The sequence below is a fragment of the Eptesicus fuscus genome, chromosome 3 (genome assembly GCF_027574615.1).
Source record: "Eptesicus fuscus isolate TK198812 chromosome 3, DD_ASM_mEF_20220401, whole genome shotgun sequence".
Classification (NCBI taxonomy): Eukaryota; Metazoa; Chordata; class Mammalia; order Chiroptera; family Vespertilionidae; genus Eptesicus; species Eptesicus fuscus.
In genome coordinates, this window is record NC_072475.1 from 91,261,036 (window position 1) to 91,279,963 (window position 18,928).

Here is an 18,928-nt window from a genome sequence, read left to right on the forward strand (position 1 = left end):
TGCAGAAGTGCGGACTCACCTTGCTGGTCATGACGGACCCCGCGCTCATGCAACACCTAAGCAAAGTGGGGGAGCAGCTGAAAGACCGGCTGTACACGTGCTCAGTGCAGAAGCTGGTGGTGGTCATCTCGAATATTGGAGACGGGGAGGTGCTTGAGAGGTGGCAGTTTGACACTGAGGGTGACGAGATGGCCAGAGAGGACAGTGCACCCAGAGAGAAGTCTCAGAAAGCCACCCAGGACGAGATCCGCTCGGTGATCAGACAGATCACAGCCACAGTGGCCTTCCTGCCGCTGCGGGAAGCTTCCTGTTCGTTTGACCTGCCCATCTACACAGACAAGGATTTGGTTGTACCTGAAACGTGGGAAGAGTCCGGACCCCGATTCATTGCCAATTCTGAGCAGGTCCACCTGCGTTCCTTCATGACGTCAATCCACATAGGGAACAGCCTGGTGGCCTACAAAATCCCTGTCAACGACTGAAGGAGCCGGAGGCGTAATGGAATCCTATACGTATGTTTCCTGAGAGCAAATAAACTGCAGTTCTTGTTTTGTTTCATTGATCACTTTTGAGGTGGGGAAAACTTAACATTGTACTTCATTGAACTGTGCGTATAGTTCCATTTGTTGGTGCCTGTTGGGCTTTCCATAGGGTTGACATAATTTCCATAGGATTGACACGGTTGGAGGGAACCAGCAGGTCCCATCAGCACTGGAAGGTCAACTCCCTTGAAGGTGGAAACTGGAGATGGGAAACGTAGGCTATTCAGCTAAATGCCTTCCTAAATCAGAACTTTTGGTTAAGTAGCCTGGCTCCGAGTCTAGGTGGATATGGAACAGCAAATGAAATCTGAATAGTCAGAATCTTTGTTTCGTTTTAAAGTAACTGATCAGCCTCTGTAACAGTATTCCTAGCAGGTCCTTTTGCCATTTATTTCATTTGTATAGTTTCCATATTGAAAAACCCCAATTACTTGACTTCAATGTATATAATTTACACTTACAAACCCGTCACCATTTCTCCTGCTTCAATTCCACTGATACAGAACTCTTAATGTCTTTTTTGTGTTTTATAAAATCAAGCTTTAAATGACAGTGATAAATAAAGTTACATGTGCATGTTTTTTTAAAAAAATACATATGTGGGTGGATAGGAGACTCAAGAGGATAAGTAAATGGCTAATATAATCAGATGGGGAAATGCAAGAGTTGTCCAAAGATAGGTAAAATTATTGATGAATGGTATCGGAAACTAAGCAACACAAATTACATCAATTATATCTAAATCACTTATCGATGCCTGTCTTGTCCTTTCCATAGCTTAGGTCATTTGCAGACTTCTTTAAGTTAATATCTCATGAGTATATTTTATGTGGTAAACTGAAAAGTTATTCTCAGGTCTAAGCCCCCAACTCATCATTCTTCCTCATCTCTTGCAGACCTCTCTCCTCCTGCTTCGTGGTTTCTGTAACCACCAAGTCTACTTTGATGTTCTGTTTCCTTGAAGACCAAAATGAGTATGTGATAATTTCCTTCCTTGTTCTACCCAGAGACAGTAAACCAGTCCTCTTTAATTTTTTTTTTTAGTTTCACTAATAAAGACTCTGGAAAAACAGGCAGTATATAACAAAAGTTATAGTATAGACACACACGTCTCAGAATGACAGTAAATGGTTTGTAATTACTGATGGCCAGTAAGAAAATCTGAATGGATACCACCTAGCAGTTCTCCCTCTATCTTTGTTACCCTGAGGACAAGCTCATCAAAGGAGCACCTTTCTTCTGTTCTCTCATTTATTGAAATTGAAGCCTCAAGACATAATCAAGGCAGAACAACAGGTGCCCTCTTGTGTCAAGTGGGTCATTTGCATTTCCAAGTGTCTCTGGATTCTGTGTGATGACTTTTGTAAGGGGTTTAAGCTCCTTCCTGGAAAGATCAATTTTGGAATTTGCTTCTCAGTGTGTTTCACTAGAATTGCCTTCTATTACAATGAATGTTTTCTAAGTGGCTGTGCCCAGCTGAGATATCTGGATATGCAGGGCCATCTATCTTATACAGCTATGCACCTGCCCTAGGGAACCTCTCAACACAAATGCATAAAGCCGAAGTAAACAATTAAATTATTTTGACCCTTTAAAAGAATGAAAGTTAAGTCTAAAAATTAAGACAATGGAATAAGATATTATTGAGAAAAAGTAGTCTGCTTTGTATGGCAGTCTGTTACTATGATAGAGTCTAATAAGTTTTTAGATTGTAAGCAACTAAAAATTGTATAGATCGTACCAGAGGCAAGGGAGACTATTTTCATTTTTAAAAACAAATGGACATTATTAAACTTCTTTGAACTTTCCACGGAAAGCATGGTTATATTGAACACACTCATAAAACAACACATTTGTTGATTTATTATAAAATCAAAACATACTGATATTTTTAATATATCAATTTTAAATTAATATTTTATAGACTTCATGGGCATTTGCTGACTATGTATCTTGCATAAACATATATAAAATGTTGAGAAAATTAATAGCTGAATAGATTAAAATCATAATACTTGAAGAATTTATAATCTACGGAGGAAAAGTTTACATAAAGCAAAATAGCAAATGTTTTAAAAAGGGTGGAAATGATACTGAAAGGGATTTTTGAGACAGGATAGGCACTTAGGGTATAAGTGGGGGGCCATGGGAGAGGAATACATAGGTGAGGTCTTGGAGCTGCAGAATGCTTATCTTACTTTTACAGAGGATAGAGGAATGTTGCAAGAGGGAAAGAAGGGGAGAGAGGGGTTATGACCTTTGAAACTTATACTCTGCAAAAGATTGACCAATTAGGAAAGCTCAGGGGTCATACATTAAGGAAGGGTCCAGTTAGAAAGGGTCATGAAGAGACTAAGAGCTGCAGTCTTTATAAACCTGGAGACAAAGAGACTCAGAGAAGTTATTATTATTATTTTTTTTTTTCATTTTAGGGAGAGAGAGAGCAGGCTTTTCCCATTTGGGGACACCTCCCTAGAGGAAGTTTATAATATGCTTCCAATAAATGTCTACATTTTTATTTAAAAAGCCTTTTAGTCTGAGAATTTATTTTTCAAACTTCCTAGGACAAGAACCACAAGGAAGAGTCCACATCCCAACTTCATGTATAAATACCATTGTAATTAACCTAATCTACACTAATAAAAGAGAAAGATGCAAATTGACCATCACTCCGCTACACTACCAGCCAATAGGAGGGAGTATGCAAATTACCCTACAAAGATGGCCACATCCATAGTGGCCAGGCAGCCGGCATCCAGCAGCCCCAGGCCCCACCATGGCAGCGCTGAGGCTGCGGGAAGCGGGATCAGGGACACAAACCTGCAGGGAGGCCGGCACCCTGCAGCTGGGGCTGCAGGGGGCCAGATCAGGGACACAAACCCACAGGAAGGCTGGCATCCAGCAGCCCCAAGGCCTACCACTGTGGTACTGGGGATGCTGGGGGGGGGGGGAGGCAGTGGAGACACAAACCCACAAGAAACCTGTGGAAAGGGAGATAAACTATCATAACTTTATCTCCCTTTCCACAAGATGAGAAAACTGCCCCTGGTTTATTTAGTGATGTGGCCCACACCTTTCTACAAGCACAGGGTATGTTATGACCACTCCCAGGAAGGTCTGGTCAGAATACCGTCTACAGGGAATAATGCTACTGTGGCAAATCATCTAAAAGAGGAAACAAGCTTTTGTTGGGTTTATTCTGAAGGTCAGAGAACATGCCACCCCAACATATGATATGCTGTGTTGTTATACTGATGATCTTGAGCTGCAGATGCTTGAAAAATAGCAAATGCAAGGAGAGGCTTTCACTGAAGTCTCCTGATCTGCCTAAAATCAGGCCCCCCAAAAGGAGCTTAAATATCATAGATCCCCTTGACAGGAGAATGTCATCAGGCAGAGAAGACTGACTCCTGTCACAGGACAGGAGAGTAGAAGTTTACATCACACCCAAACTTTGTTACAAACTATTTCCCCTCACCCCCATTTATCTTTCCTAAATATCATTTACTCTCCTCTAAGAGGCCTACATCTCCCATCCCCTTTCCCTAGGAAGAAGGTATTTAAATCTGCATTCTAAGCCACCTTGGGGAGTTACTCATTTTTCCCTGGGATCTCCCACATATACACAAGGTACACATGTTAATGAACTTTTGTTTTTCTCTTGGTGATATGTCTTTCATTACAAGGGCCTCCACTAAGAACTCAGAAAGGTAGAGGAAAACTATTTTTCCTCCTCCATAATTCTATCTCGGGAAATCAAGTCCCCAGCTGAACAATGAGGTTGGCTCAAGTACCAAGCAGTCCCGGCTGATGGGAGCGAAGCTTCTAGGGAGAAATCAATGATATTGGCATCAAAGTGGAACGGAAGGCACACACATGGTTGCTGGTGGGAGTTTAAAGTGGTTCAACACTTTTGGAGGATGATTTGGCAAATTCTATAGAAATGTTCAAGGTACATCTAAGAGTCTTCTACTAGGAATCGCATCTGCTGAGATAAAGCACAAGCGCGTAAGCCCTGGTCAGAAGCCAGGATGCTACTGCGGGCTCCCCTTCCACGATAGGAAAACCTGGGAACAACCTGCATTTTTAGGAGAAGGTGGCATCTATACTAATAAAAGGGTAATATGCTAATTAGACTGAACATCTTCCAGGCGACCTTCCAGATGTCCTTCCGGACGTCCTTCCCAACAAAGCCATGTTGGCAGGGCCAAGGCAGAGGAAGTTAGAGGCGATCAGGCAGGCAGAGGAGAGCAGTTAGGGGGATCAGGCTGTCAGGCAGGCAGGTGAGCGGTGAGGAGCCAGAGGTCCTGAGGGGTCCCAGATTGAAGAGAGTGCAGGCTGAGCTGAGGATACCCCCTTCCAGTGCACAAATTTCATGTACCGGGCCTCTAGTTATTAATAACAGGAAAGGAACAAAGGGAAGGCCAAATATTATAGGCATGTCCTTTGTGCATCTTTGCTGGGAAGTGGCAGTTTAACACTCCCCAGGAAGCCACAGTCTATTCCCCACAGATCTCTGGGTGAAGAGATTGGACAGGGGAAGATAAGACGCATGCCCAGTAAAGTCTGGGTGATATAGGGAAAATATTTGTTTGTCGGTCACACCTGTAAAAAAAGTTCTTGGCCAGAGTAGGGGTGGCCACTGAAAGCTCCAGAAGATCTGAGGTAATCTAAACCAGGAGTGTGTTCTCTTGGTTTGTTCTCTTGGCTCCTGGCTAGCACTCTTTTGGCTCTCTTGCATTTGCCCACATGGCCCAGAGCCAGGTGGACCCCATAAAATGGACTAATGGCCTGCAACAGGCCTGATGCTGTGCCTGACCCAACTCCAATATGGAAGGGAACTAGACACTGGCTTTGCTTCTAGCTTCTACTGAATCCCCAGCTGCGCTTCTTCCAGGACTGGATTAAGGGAAATGAGATTTTGGAAACCCAGGGGTGTAATTCCATGCAAATAAAAATCACTCATCTTCTTGTGCAAGTCTCAGAAAATTATTTTTCTTGAGATATTGTGAGGACCTGCTCCCAGCACCCAGTGGAGAATAGGACACCCCACTTCCACTGATAACAGAATGGTTCGGGGACCAGAGTTTGAAGAGAATACTTTGGAAAAAGGGACTGATGTTCCAGTTGATGCCAAGTTTGAAAACAAATTTCAATTTTCTGGAACTATAAAGAGGCTCATGAGCTTTTTTTATAACAGAGTAAAATTGATTGCTTAGATTTGGAAAAATATACTACTTGATAAAAATACCCTAATCCTTATTAACACCCTATCAACACTTTCTTGATGAAAAAACAACTCATGAGTGACATCATGTTTGTGATGTGACATCAATTTATTAAAAATATTTCGTTTTTAGTAAATTGTAATGTCATGTTTAAATCTGACAAATATAATTCAGATTAAAAAAAAACACACACACACACACACACCCTAAAGCTTATTGTGATTTTCCAGCCTATACTAACTACATTTTTTAAAACTAATCCATAATTGATGGCTCATGACATTGCCATTTTCAAGCCATTAGTTACACAATAACAATGTTAATTGAGTTTTAATTAAGTCAGCCATATTCAAGCTTGAAATACTTTAGCTTTCTTTCACAGATAGATGATATTTCCTAGGGTCATTTTCATTTACATCTATTTTTAAAATATTCTTTACTACCTTTGAAGATTTACTGAGAATTAATTTTGACCGTCATATTTAAATAGAAAACATAAAATGTTTCTATCTTCAGCAATATTTGCTTCTAAAAGCATTCATACCACACCATACACCAGAAAATAATTTCTAAGGTAAAAGTTGATTGTTGGGATGATTATTTTCTAGAAGTTGGACACAATCAAATTTGTTCAACTCTTTTATTAATTTTGACTCATAATAGTATGAATTATCAGTAATCATTAAATGTATGAAAACTAACTTAGCTTTGTTATCTTAGCAGATTGAAGTTTATTATTCAAATTTCCTTATATTTAAACTAGTGCTACAAATTAAAAAAATAATAATCCCTCTATGTAAGAATATGTGCACATGTTTGTGAGTCGTCAATTACTTAGATGGTATTGCTAATGAAGACAAAGTCAAGAATGTGTTAGTGATGTTGTTTCGTTAATAGAATCATAATCATCTATGCTTCCACCCATATCAACAAATATTATTCTCTAAGAAGCATACAAGAGAGACCAGATGAGAGGGAGAGATCTAATTCAGCACACACTTGTTATTACCATGAGCCTACCGGTAACTATGGGTCACTAGCATTATCTCACTATGAAAATAAAAGCTTTATGAATGACATTAAGAAGATAAGAAGGGAGACACTGTGAAGAAAACAAGCATGCAATCATTACCAGGTACAAATAATCTACTACTAAACATTAAAGTTGCTCATTAATAGTCTTTTAAATTGGCATAATAAACTTGTGAGGTAGGCATTATCCTAGACTTTTTACAAATGAGAAAAGTGAAGGTTACAAATATTAATCACCCTTTCAAGGTCACACAACTGGTATGTGCTTACCTTGATCTTGAACTCTATTTGATTGCAGAGCCATGCTCATTTTACTTTTACTCCCAGGAAGGAGGAATAACAAAAGATACCAAGGGATGATAGGCAGTGAGAATCTGGTAATATACTTAAGTCTATGCTTCCAGCTCAGACTTGCTTTATAAATAATAGATATGCATTAAAAATATTAATGAACTTTCTACTTTTATGTCCTGACATAATTCAGACCTTAGAACAGTATTATTGAGGAAACAGTGATAATTCTAATTAGCAATTCATCTGCTGCTCTTGAGGGTCATTTTTAAATTCTCCTTATTAACTTGCAGCATTTCCCATCTCAGATTGACTGTCATTTCCAGGAATAAGTTAAGGTAGATCAGACCTTGTAGGGTTAGCAAGAAGTAGGACATTATTAAAAAGAGCATTCAAGTAGTTAAGGAAGGAGTAGAAACTTATCAGAAGTAAATTGGCTATTAAATCACCATTGGCTGTTCTCTCATTTGAAATGTTAAGCATTTCAGGTAGATATAAATGAAATAACATTGAAGACTTCATTAAGAGTTTGGAACATGTTTAAGTGTAATAAAGCGGCCTGCATAAAATAGTCCAGGGTGGTTATGCTAGGCCCCATTGTGTGAACAACCCATATAGGAATATTTCTGTATATGACCTAAGACTCAGGTTCCCTTAATCCTTTCCCTTTGTCATAATGAATGGTCACAGAACAAGCCCTGTGTTTTTTAAGAGCCAGACAGTCTATTAACCAGCACAGAAATTATTATCCTGATTTCACATACCAAGGAACTGAGTCTGGGAGAGGGTAAGGAACTTGCTCAAGGTCACACAGTTAATAGGTGGAAGAGCGAGTATTTAAACACAAACCTGTCTCACACCAGATCTGATGCTCACTGAACTATCTAAGCTAATTAATGTCAGTAAGTACTACCAAGATTTTTTTTTTTTCAATTCAACACTGAAAGAGCTAATTCATCATATTGTAGCCAAGTTATTTTCAGAATCAGAATTTTCGAGCCATGTCTGAGCTCGGTAATTACATATACTTCCAGTAACTTCCAGATCCAGAATCTATCTCTGAAGGTGGTTTGTAACCAACACCTAATTTTCCAGGGTCCTGACAGGATGACCAGGGTACCCACTACTTGCCTTTTAGCTAAACTCATAATCCTTCCTCATGCACCCACACCTACTCTGAGGATGTCTATCTCCCCTGTATCTCCACATAGAACTTCACCACAACTCGTATTTCCATCCCATCAGTTCATGTCATAGGGTCTCCCTATGCTCATTTGTTATTCACTCCCCACATCTCCCAGATATCCACACCCTGATGTAGGAAACATGCAACCCTAACTATACAGGGAGGGTTTTATTCTTAGAGTTCACACCCAAAGTGTTTGCAGATCCTACCACAGCCACTACTTAGGGATCCCACTCAAGCAAAAATAATATCACACAAATGTACTGCCAAGACTATTCTCTATCAATATCAAGATTAATTATTGAGTACAGGAAGGAATCTAAAGTCGAGAGGAAATTATGTATGTGTGTGTAACAAATTTTATTTTTCTCTTAGGCCATCACCCTGCTTGCCACAACTATTGAAACTCAAAGACTTGAGAGAAACTAACAATAAAGTGACCATTTTGCTACAGTATGTCATAAATTTTAAAAATGCTATATATACTAGCTCTTCTCTGCCTCTATTGTCATTTCCACAGACCAGAAAAGGGCTGGCCTCACATTAAACTTTGCATAAGTAGGGTACCCTAACAGCAACAAAAAAATTAAAATAAATAAACAAACATTTAAAAAGTTGTTCTAATTATATTGAGAAATATATAACACAAAACATTTTAGAGTACAATTTGAATATTCAACAGTACTTTGCGTTATCTTTGATTTGTGTTTAAAGTGATGTTCTTGTTCTCCTACTTCTAAGAATGGTAGAGTGTTACTTTGGTGAACTTCTTTTCCCTGCTGTATCCTCTCCACACCCAATGGAAAATATAGTGGTATCAGCTAGGTCTTGGATACCTGTATTTTTCTTTTGGTCCTGTCAATAACCCCAAGAGGAAGGTATTATTAACTCATTTTCAGTTAAATTGCCCAGATCGGTTAGTCATAAGTATGTCTGCAACCTGGATTTTATCTGCTATAAATTACTGGGGCAGCAGAGCCAAATCTCTTGGTATCTTTTGTTCCTCATTCAGTGCAACAGAGATCTATTGGCACTGTGCCCAAAACAAGTAATCACCTCTCAAATGAATGAACACTCATAGCTTTTTCCAGAAGATACAGGAGACATTAAGATTGTGGAAAACTAAGAAACACAGTGAAGTCTAGGCTGGAGGAGAAAGTGTCGGAGATGACTGACACAGAGATTTTGTATAGGGTTCATCTATGCATGAAAGGGTTGGTGAGCAATTCAACTTAGAACTGTAAAATTTAAGAAGTTATTGAATTATATACATACTAGAGGCCCAGTGCACAAAACTTGTGCATGGATAGGGTCCCTAGGTCTGGCCGGCGATCAGGGCTGATCTGTGGGGTGACTTGCGGGGCACTCGAAGGGGTCCCCGCTTGGCACCCGCCTTGGCTGGCCTAGGGCCTGCAGGCAGCTCCTGTGTTAGCATCTGCCCCCTGGTGGTCAGTGCACATCATAGCGACCGGTTGTTCCACCGGTCGATTTGCATATTAGGTTTTTATTATATAGGAAACAATACATATCAACAATGTAGTTTTCTAAATTGTTTGAACTATTACAACATATTAATTTGTTATTTTTAATTATTGAAAAGTATTCTAGCTACAAATAGGTATATATAACTTCAAAATACTCTAATTTTATTAATATTATTCATATTTGACATGTATGGATTGTTCAGAGGGCCTAATGCTATTAATATTGCTTTTTTAATAAAAATATTCATTCTGCAAAAAGTAACATTTTTTACAGTAGAAACCTTTTGAAATAAAATACTTCATATATAATATTGCAGAATTTTCCTAATAATTCACATAATAAAATCTTGTAAGGATGTAAGAATTACCAGTATATGTCAACTTTATACAAGGGGAAAACATACATGATAGTCACTTTTTCTACTTTTTGGAAATTTAGCCACACAAAAGTACATGAAGAATTCTGAAATGCTGGGGAATCCTCAACATTTTATGTCTTTAGTCAGAAAGATTATTTACACAATGTATTTTAACTCAGGTTTATAGCTCTTAAATGCCAAAGAACAATTTTATTCCCCAGCATTTTCAAATAAGAGGTAACATCCTGGAACTTTTATGTGTAAATATGGCCACTTTGCTGTCAACATGAGACACACCAGGCAGCATGTGTAAAGCTGGCCATTGGTTTTCAGTGAATGTTGATAAGAAATGATAAACGAGTCTAGGCATTTGAGTGTCTTGTGAAATAAGAGGCATGCTATCATTTCATATTGCCATTTTCCATCAAGAACCCTTTGCCCCTTATCTATAACTTTGAAACAGAACTTTTTGGATGTGTGGTAAAGAAATGCTTTTTGATTGGTAAACATTATTAAGAGCTTAGAATTTAATAGAAGACTTATACTTAGAAATCTATAACTATCCATTATTTTTAAATAGCTGTTTCTTCCCTTCTTATTCCATTACTATTCATTCTAGGCATCAATGAAGTACAGAATACTAAATAGGAAGTAGATATCACAATTTGGCTATTATTGACATGTTTTAATAATGTTAAGGTAAATTAAAAGTTGGAGGTATTTTGTGCTTTTTTAAATCTTTATGGTTGACAGTATTACATATGTCCCATTTTTCCCCTATTGGCCCCTTCTAACCTTCCCCCACCCCCCTCCCCAGGCCTTCACCACCCTATTGTCTGTGTCCATGGGTTATGTATATATGCATACAACTTCTTTGGTTGATTTCTTCTCACCCACCCAACCTTCCCCACCTTCCCTCTGAGATTTGACAATCTGTCCCATGCTTCTCTGTCTCTAGATCTTTTTCAGTTTATTTCATTCATTAGATTTCACATATGAGTGAGATCATGTGATACTTGTCTTTCTCTGACTGGCTTATTTCGCTTAGCATAATATTCACCAGGTCCCTCCATGCTGTCTCAAAGGGTAAGAGATCCTTCTTTTTTACTGCTGCATAGTATTTTTAATACATATTCTCATCAAAATACTTCAGAATTATCATATAGATGTAGATAATAGGCAGATTAGTATAATATAAAGATTACAAGATCTGGGGTATAAGTGTTTAAATTTGAACCCTGGCTATACACACTGGCTGTATCATCTTGAGCAAGTTAACTTTTCCAAGATTATGAAACTTATCTGTAAATTCAGGAGAACTAAATGCAATAAAGCAGGGGGATTATAATTATATATACATTTTCAAGTACTCTGTAAATTCTAGTTATCTAGTTGTGTCATAAATTAGGGATAAATTAAAAACTAAAAAAAAACACACAAAATTTGAAGAGAAAATATTAGTTTTCTTAAAAACATTTCTGGACCATCTCATAAGCATTTGGAATGTATCTGATTGATTTGAATTCTATTTTCTTTTACCCCAGATATTATAAGGAAGACATTTATACATGTATGAAATATTATTTCACACTATGTTATTTCAAATACTGAGAAGAAAGGTGAAGTTTTTCAAGAAACAAGTTGGTCTGAGAATTGGAATTAACATTATAAATCTGCCAGAGTGATCTGATGTCACAAAGAAGTTCCTCAGGCTAAGTTATCTATTTGTGAAAAAGGTTGGTTAGAGAAAAATGTGTGTGTGTGGCGGGGGGAGAGAGACACACTGATATCCTAAATAATAAAAAGAAAAAATATGCTCCTAGAATGTTAAGAAAGAATCATTTTGTATATTTGTAAATATAAACCAAATGGTCCCAGGTTTATTTGTTTCCTGTAGGAATTGAAAGAGACAGATCATGGCTAATGGGACAGTTTGGAAAACCATTTAAGAACAAGTGGCTTTGAGATCTGTCTTCCTCCTCTGCCCTCCTGTTATGCCCTTGTGCTCCTCCTGTGTCCACCAAGATAATTAGATAAGTAACTGTCATTCATATCACAAGGCAGATGAATGCAATTTTTTTGATAAGACATGAGTATGTATCTACAAACTGAACAAAGTAGAAAAGTCTTAGAATTTCCTGAAATACATATTTTTTATTTTGACAGTCCAAGAGTGCCACCTTTTTTAGTTAGAGCATAATCATTGATTTATTGAAAACCTGCTATGGATTTATATCTTTGCATTATAATATATGGTTTCTAACCAATAACTTTTAATTTTAAGGATTCCTTCTTTGTTTGCCTCTCTCTTCCCATTTCAACAATGTACGTATTTCAGCAAAGGTAACTGTAAAGGTACTGGTAGGTATCAGGTTAAGAAATGAAGGTATTGTGTGTTTCTCTCTTGATTCTGTTCAGATCAAACTTGGAAAAAAATTGGGGGAAAAATAATGGAGCTGGCAGAAATGAAATCTGCCCCAACTACTACTCTTCTTTTTTTTTTTTTTGAGTCTTATCTATTTGAGGAGACCTTAGACCTCCTAGTAAAAACAGAATAATAAGAAATAATTGGACCATTAGTCCCATCTAATTGTTGGTTTTTCTCCTCTTCATAAAGCTCTTCTTGCCTATATCATTTTTCTCTCCATAGCATAAGGGAAGCCCTGCTTAAAATGAAACTTATACAAATTGAAAACATCCTCAACAATGAGTACTTGTCACTTTCTCAATGTCTCAACTCCAGAATATTTTTATCATTTCAAACTGAAACTCTGTACCCATTAAACAATAATTTCCTTTTTACACTTCTTCCCAGCCCCTTATAAACTCTATTCTGCTTTCTGTTTCTATGAATTGGACTATTCTAAACATCTCATGTAAGTGAAACCTTATAACATTTGTCCTGGATTATTTCACTTAGCAGGATGTCTTCAAGTTTTATTAATGTTATAGAATGTATCAGAATTTCATTATTTGAAGGCTGAATAATATATCATTGCATATATATATATGTAAGGTATAACTTACCTCTTTGGCTACTTCTCTCTCCCTGCCTTTACTTTTGCTTTTCCTCCCCCTATATCTTGTACCTTATGTATATATTTCCATAGGATTTACCTACCATATTCATAATGGCCTTATTCACAATAACAAAAAAAAGTTGGAAACAACCCAAACATCCAATAGGTGAGTAAACAAAATGTTATATATATATATATATATATATATATATATATATATATACTGAGTGGCCAGATTATTATGATATCTGAATGCATAATAATCTGTCCACTCAGTGTATGTGTGTGTGTATGTGTATATATGTGTGTGTGTGTGTGTATGCATATATATATATATATATATATATATATATATATATATGAGGCCCAGTGCATGAATTCGTGCATGGGTGGGGTCCGGCCAGCCTGGCCAGGAGGGAGGGGACATGGGCGGTTGGCCGGCCTGCCTGCTGGTCAAGGGGACAATTTGCATATTAGCCTTTTATTATATAGGAGATACACTGAGTGGCCAGATTATTATGTGTTCAGAGATCATAATAATCTGGCCACTCAGTATATATATATATATATATATATATATATATATATATATAAAATTTTGTTTACTCACCTATTGGATGTTTGGGTTGTTTCCAACTTTTTTTTGTTATTGTGAATAAGGCCATTATGAATATGGATGTACAAATATTTGTTTGAGTCCCTACTTTATGTTAATTTGGGTGTATACCCCAGAGTAGAATTATTGGATCATACGGCAATTTTTACTCTAATTTTTTGAGGAGATGTTATACTGTTTTTCGTAGTCACTGTGGAAAAAATTTTACAATCCTATCACCAAAGCAAAAACACTCCTGTTTTGCCTCATCCTCATCAATGCTTGTTATTTTCTCTTTTATTTGTTTTTTAAATAGTCATCCTAATGAACATGAAGTATGTCACTGTGGTTTTGGTTTCCTAATGATTAATGATGTTGAATATCTGTTTATGTGCTCATTAGCATTTGTAGATTTTTTTTATTCTTCCTTTTATTACCAAAACTTACAAACTATTCATGTATACTCACTGTTCTCCATTTTTTTACAAAACATTTTCAACCTCTTTACCTCCATACCACAGTACACGTCGCTTTATTCCAGAGACATTTTATTTCAGAGTATTAATATTATCTTAAGTGCCAGTGGCAGTGGACATTATCAGGTGAGGTCTGTCTTTGTAAAAGGGTACACTGGTAGTAGGTAAATCAATATCTTCTTCATGAAAATCAGTTGGTAACTTACCTCTTTGGCTACTTCTCTCTCCCTGCCTTTACTTTTGCTTTTCCTCCCCCTATATCTTGTACCTTATGTATATATTTCCATAGGATTTACCTACCCTAAGTTCTCTTTTATCTTTCATAATTATTTCCTTAATAACATTATCAAAACTTAAGACTTATCTATCTAAACACCTAGTTCTTGGGACAGGTCAATGATTCCCCCCAACTTTGACAAGTTATTTGTTGAATGACTAATATAGACACTACTCTCCCTTTCCCCCATTTTGCTTCCTTTTACCCCTTCCTGCTCTGTCTAGTTAACTCTTATGAGTTCTTACCAGTAAGTTGCCTAGAATTTATTGCTAGAGCATGTTCTTTGATGGGCCAAGGCTGAGCTTCCCCAAACCTGTTTTCATTGAACTCTGAATTTCCACATCCTGACCTACACTCACTTAAGTATAACTGTCTGTTTAGATGGATATATCTAAACATCATATCACTGATAGAGAACACTATGTGTCATTAATCATAATTTCCACATATCTTAGTGTACTGCCTATCACATAATAGAGAAAAATATTTACTTGTAAAATAAGTGAATAGGGATCCGTGTGAAAATCCTGCCCCTCTTTGATAACTACGTATTGGCATGCTCATTCTGGATGCTTCACTAATACCTCAACCAAGATGCTATAAGAAGAAGAAAATGTCTTCTCTTCCAAACCTGTCCCTCCTCACTTAATGCCTTTTCTGCTCTTAGCTCTATTGCCCTGGAAGTGTAAGTTAAAATTCCCATTTTCTAAAATTGTTTTTATCTGCTCATTTCTGTTTACATGTCATCATTTCCTATGTCTCATCAATGTTATAATGTTCTTTAACTATATCACCCTCTCACCATTTCTATTGTCTCTGTTTTCTCTTCAATAGGTCAAATATTTTCTTTGAATTAATACAATGGCTTAGTTTTTCTTTTATATCCCACTTCTCTGACTCATCAGATCTCTCTTCTTCCAAAACTATTCTCCCTTGTTCAGAAACCATTTGTGGGCATCCCTTTATTTCTCAGAAATTATACAATCTCCTTAACATGTCACCCTTGTTCCCTTTCCCTTCTCTTAACGTGGTCAAAACTCTTTTCTTTAATGTGAATATATTACCACCTAAGTGACTTTGCTTATATTCAAATGGGATGTCTCTTCCCATGTGAGATGTCCAAAGTCTACTGGTCATTTCAACCCAACTCAAATATTTATTTTCTCTCTCAAGGACATTGCCCTGTTCCCATTTCAAGTGCACACTAGAAGCAATTACATTGAACTGCTGTGCAATTATTCTGTGTCTTCCTATGATATTTGTCAATTTATAGTTTGAACTATTCCTATTCCTGATCGTGCCATTCTCTTGCATATATTGTAAATTCTTTGCAGACAGGATCCTAGGATTATTTATCTTTTGCTCTCTCACAATAAATTATATAGGAGACTAGCACATTGAATTTTTTATATTTTTGTAGAAGCTTAAATGACTATTTCTTACACAGATGAATGAATGAACAAATGAATAAAATTTGATTTATGGTTGCACTGAAATCCTTCCCTCCTTATGTAATCTCCCTAAATCTTTTCTTACAACCTGCAAGGAAACACTCATCCTAAGTATCTAAAAATCGTCTGTAATCTTTGGTTCCCTGCTACTCTCTACATTATAACACAGACATTCCAAGCCAGTAGATAATTAAAATTATACATTAGGGATATATTCTTCTAGAAACTCGCACAAGTTTATTCATTATAAGGGCTTTTTATTTACACTCAACATTTCCAAGGTAGCCTTTTTTTTTTATTTAAGGTTTTGTTGCCTAGGAAATTTATGACTGTCCATGGTTGCCCAGCAATAGAATGTGCATAGCCTGTATTCTATATTTTGAATTGTTGTTCAAAATGAGTCTTAGGTTACCTTATCATTGACTTACAATGTCTATGAATATATTCTTTATTACTGTGGAAATGTTCAATTGTGCTTTTTTCTTGCATGTGTGTGTTTTAAGTAAAATACACTGGTATACAAGATTATATAAGGAAAACCTGTCAAAATCATGCAGCAACCTGAAGTCCCATATAGTTTTACTTATTGTATAAATTGAAATATAGAAATTCAGTTCATAGCAGCCCAAATGCCAGGTCAAGAATTGCCACAACATGAATTACTAAGGCAATACTTGTTTTTGAAGCTTGGTGCTTTTCTACTTAAAAGTCAGAGTGAGAGATCAGCATGTTTTGTTACTTGAACTTTCCCCCAAATACTATAGCTCTTCCTTGTTCCTCCAGAGAGAGGGCTTCTTTGAGATTGAAAAGGGTAGTTGCTCCCCATTGTTTCCCCGTTATACACTACAAGAGAGATGCAAAGATCAACTGGAGGGTGCAAGGAAAATGATCCTTCTTTTTTGTCATGATTATGCACATTAAATATCAGCATCTTTTCCTATGGTCTCTGAGCTTATAACTGAAGTAAATTATCAATTGCTTTATAAGGCAAATGCCTCATCAATTATTTTTATATCTCCAGTAATATTTACAAAATGTTCTCTTTATTCATTACCCATACATTTATTGCTTTAATTATACTCCAAGCAAATGTGGAACCAACAGAAAAGTCACAGTACTATATCTAAAAGGAGGTAAAGAGAATTATTTGTAAGGCCCATGGTATAGGAATGGTAAGAGTTGAAACTGGTAGCCAAATTCAGGTTTACAACAGCACCGGCTACTTATATTTCTGAATACAATCTAATGCCTCCTCAGATATTTTTTTTTTTCCTCATCCATCCTAGGAAAAAAAAAAAGAACTATGTCTTAAAAAAAAAGAATGTGAATTTTACCAAAACTTTGATTCATAAGGTAGAATAATTAGTATTCCTTATAACAGATAATACTGGGAAGATCTCAACTCAAGATCTCATGGTAGATCTCAACTCTGTCTTGCATCCAAAGGGCTTAGGTTCAATTGGAGTGCCTAAGGACAGTACATTATTCTGGAAACTGGAACGTTTTTGATTAGTTCAGCACAGTGGTTCCTGATAGAAATGGGGTGATATTTGCCAGTATTTCTAGTGCCTGGAACAGGCAGATGATGTCTCCTAGAACAGAAGGGCCAAAAGGCTACAGGCAGGACCAGGCATCCACATGAAATTCACAGAGACAATGTCAATAGAGATAATGGACACACTAGTAGACAATGCCAGGAAGGCAGGACTGGCTGAGCAGGTGAGCAAGGAACTGCAGGTGTCCCTGGCAATTAGAGAAATTTATCTTCAGCACAAGTGGTACATCTCCTAAGAACCTTCAGAAGTAACTGTTGTCAGGAACATTGCAAGGCCAAGGACCTTCTAGCAGGAAGAAAAGCAAGAGCCAGTGAAGGAAGTTACCATTAATAAAGTGACCCTATGTAAACCTGTGCTTAACTGTAGTAACTAGCTTATTCCAGGCAACTTGTGACAATTATTTTCTCATTTGAAATAAAATACAAGGGAGAGACAAAGTGAAGTAGATCGTATGTTATATTTATGTATGGCATCTAAAATCTTTCAGAAACTATACAGTTACCTATACAATCTTAAATATACCCAGTGATTTATTGGTTATAATAATTTGCTTCCCCTTCCATTTCCTTTTAAGTGTCACCATTGCTCACCAAAGCTCCCTTATTAGGCTGCCCTTTCTTGCAATATTAGGTATCTGCCAGCACCCTGACATCTATATGACTTTAAGAGGCAAAAGCATTCCTTAATCAGCCAAATCTCTAGGCAGGCCTGTCTTCCAGTATGGAAAAGTGAACTCCCAAGGAGGTTAACAGACACTGTGGGCCTAATCTTACCATTGCAGGGAAGGGGGAGTTATATTCCTTCCACCCTTTCACCATTCAGAACCTGCAGAGATTTCAATTGTGACTATGAACAACATTCTGAAGGACAGACTCAAGAGTCTGTACATAATGAAATGCACAATCCTGTTCACTCAATCATCACCTAAGTATCACATAATTAAAGTTGCCCAACCAAAGTAAAGCTTAAATATCAGATTATACTTAGGAACATGATTAAATTAGAATATAGCTCTCACTAACTTCTAAATAGAATTTTAGAAATGCAAAAGTTCCAAGCTTCAGTTCTGCGAGGTTAAAAACACAAGAGGTTTATTTTTAAAAAAGTAATTTTAATATTTGACATATTCATATTCTACATTATTATTTACTAGTGGCCTGGTGCACGGATTCATGCACATTGAAAGGAAATTAATTAGAAGAAATATTTTAATATTCGCTCTTCGCCCTTTCTCTGTAATAGGTGCCAACCAAATTCACAATTGACAATGACAGATGGAAACACACATGTGCGATTGGCACCAGCGAGAGCTTTATATGTATTGTGCATGCACAAGTCAAAATTTTTTTTAAATTGCCAGTGTGCGTCACAAGTATCAGTTGGTCGGTAGGTTGGATGGTCAGACGGATGTATGGTCAGTCACTTAGCCTT

At 37.0% G+C, this 18,928-nt stretch overlaps 1 protein-coding gene across 1 annotated transcript in view; it reads left to right on the plus strand.

Annotated features, from left to right (window-relative positions):
- LOC129147519 (mitotic spindle assembly checkpoint protein MAD2A-like) overlaps nt 1-482 on the plus strand; it is a 76,385-nt gene extending 75,903 nt beyond the window's left edge. Inside the window, 1 exon segment of the mRNA XM_054710016.1 lies at nt 1-482. Coding sequence (XP_054565991.1) covers nt 1-482 — 482 coding nt within the window.
- Nucleotides 483-18,928: the final 18,446 nt, after the last annotated feature.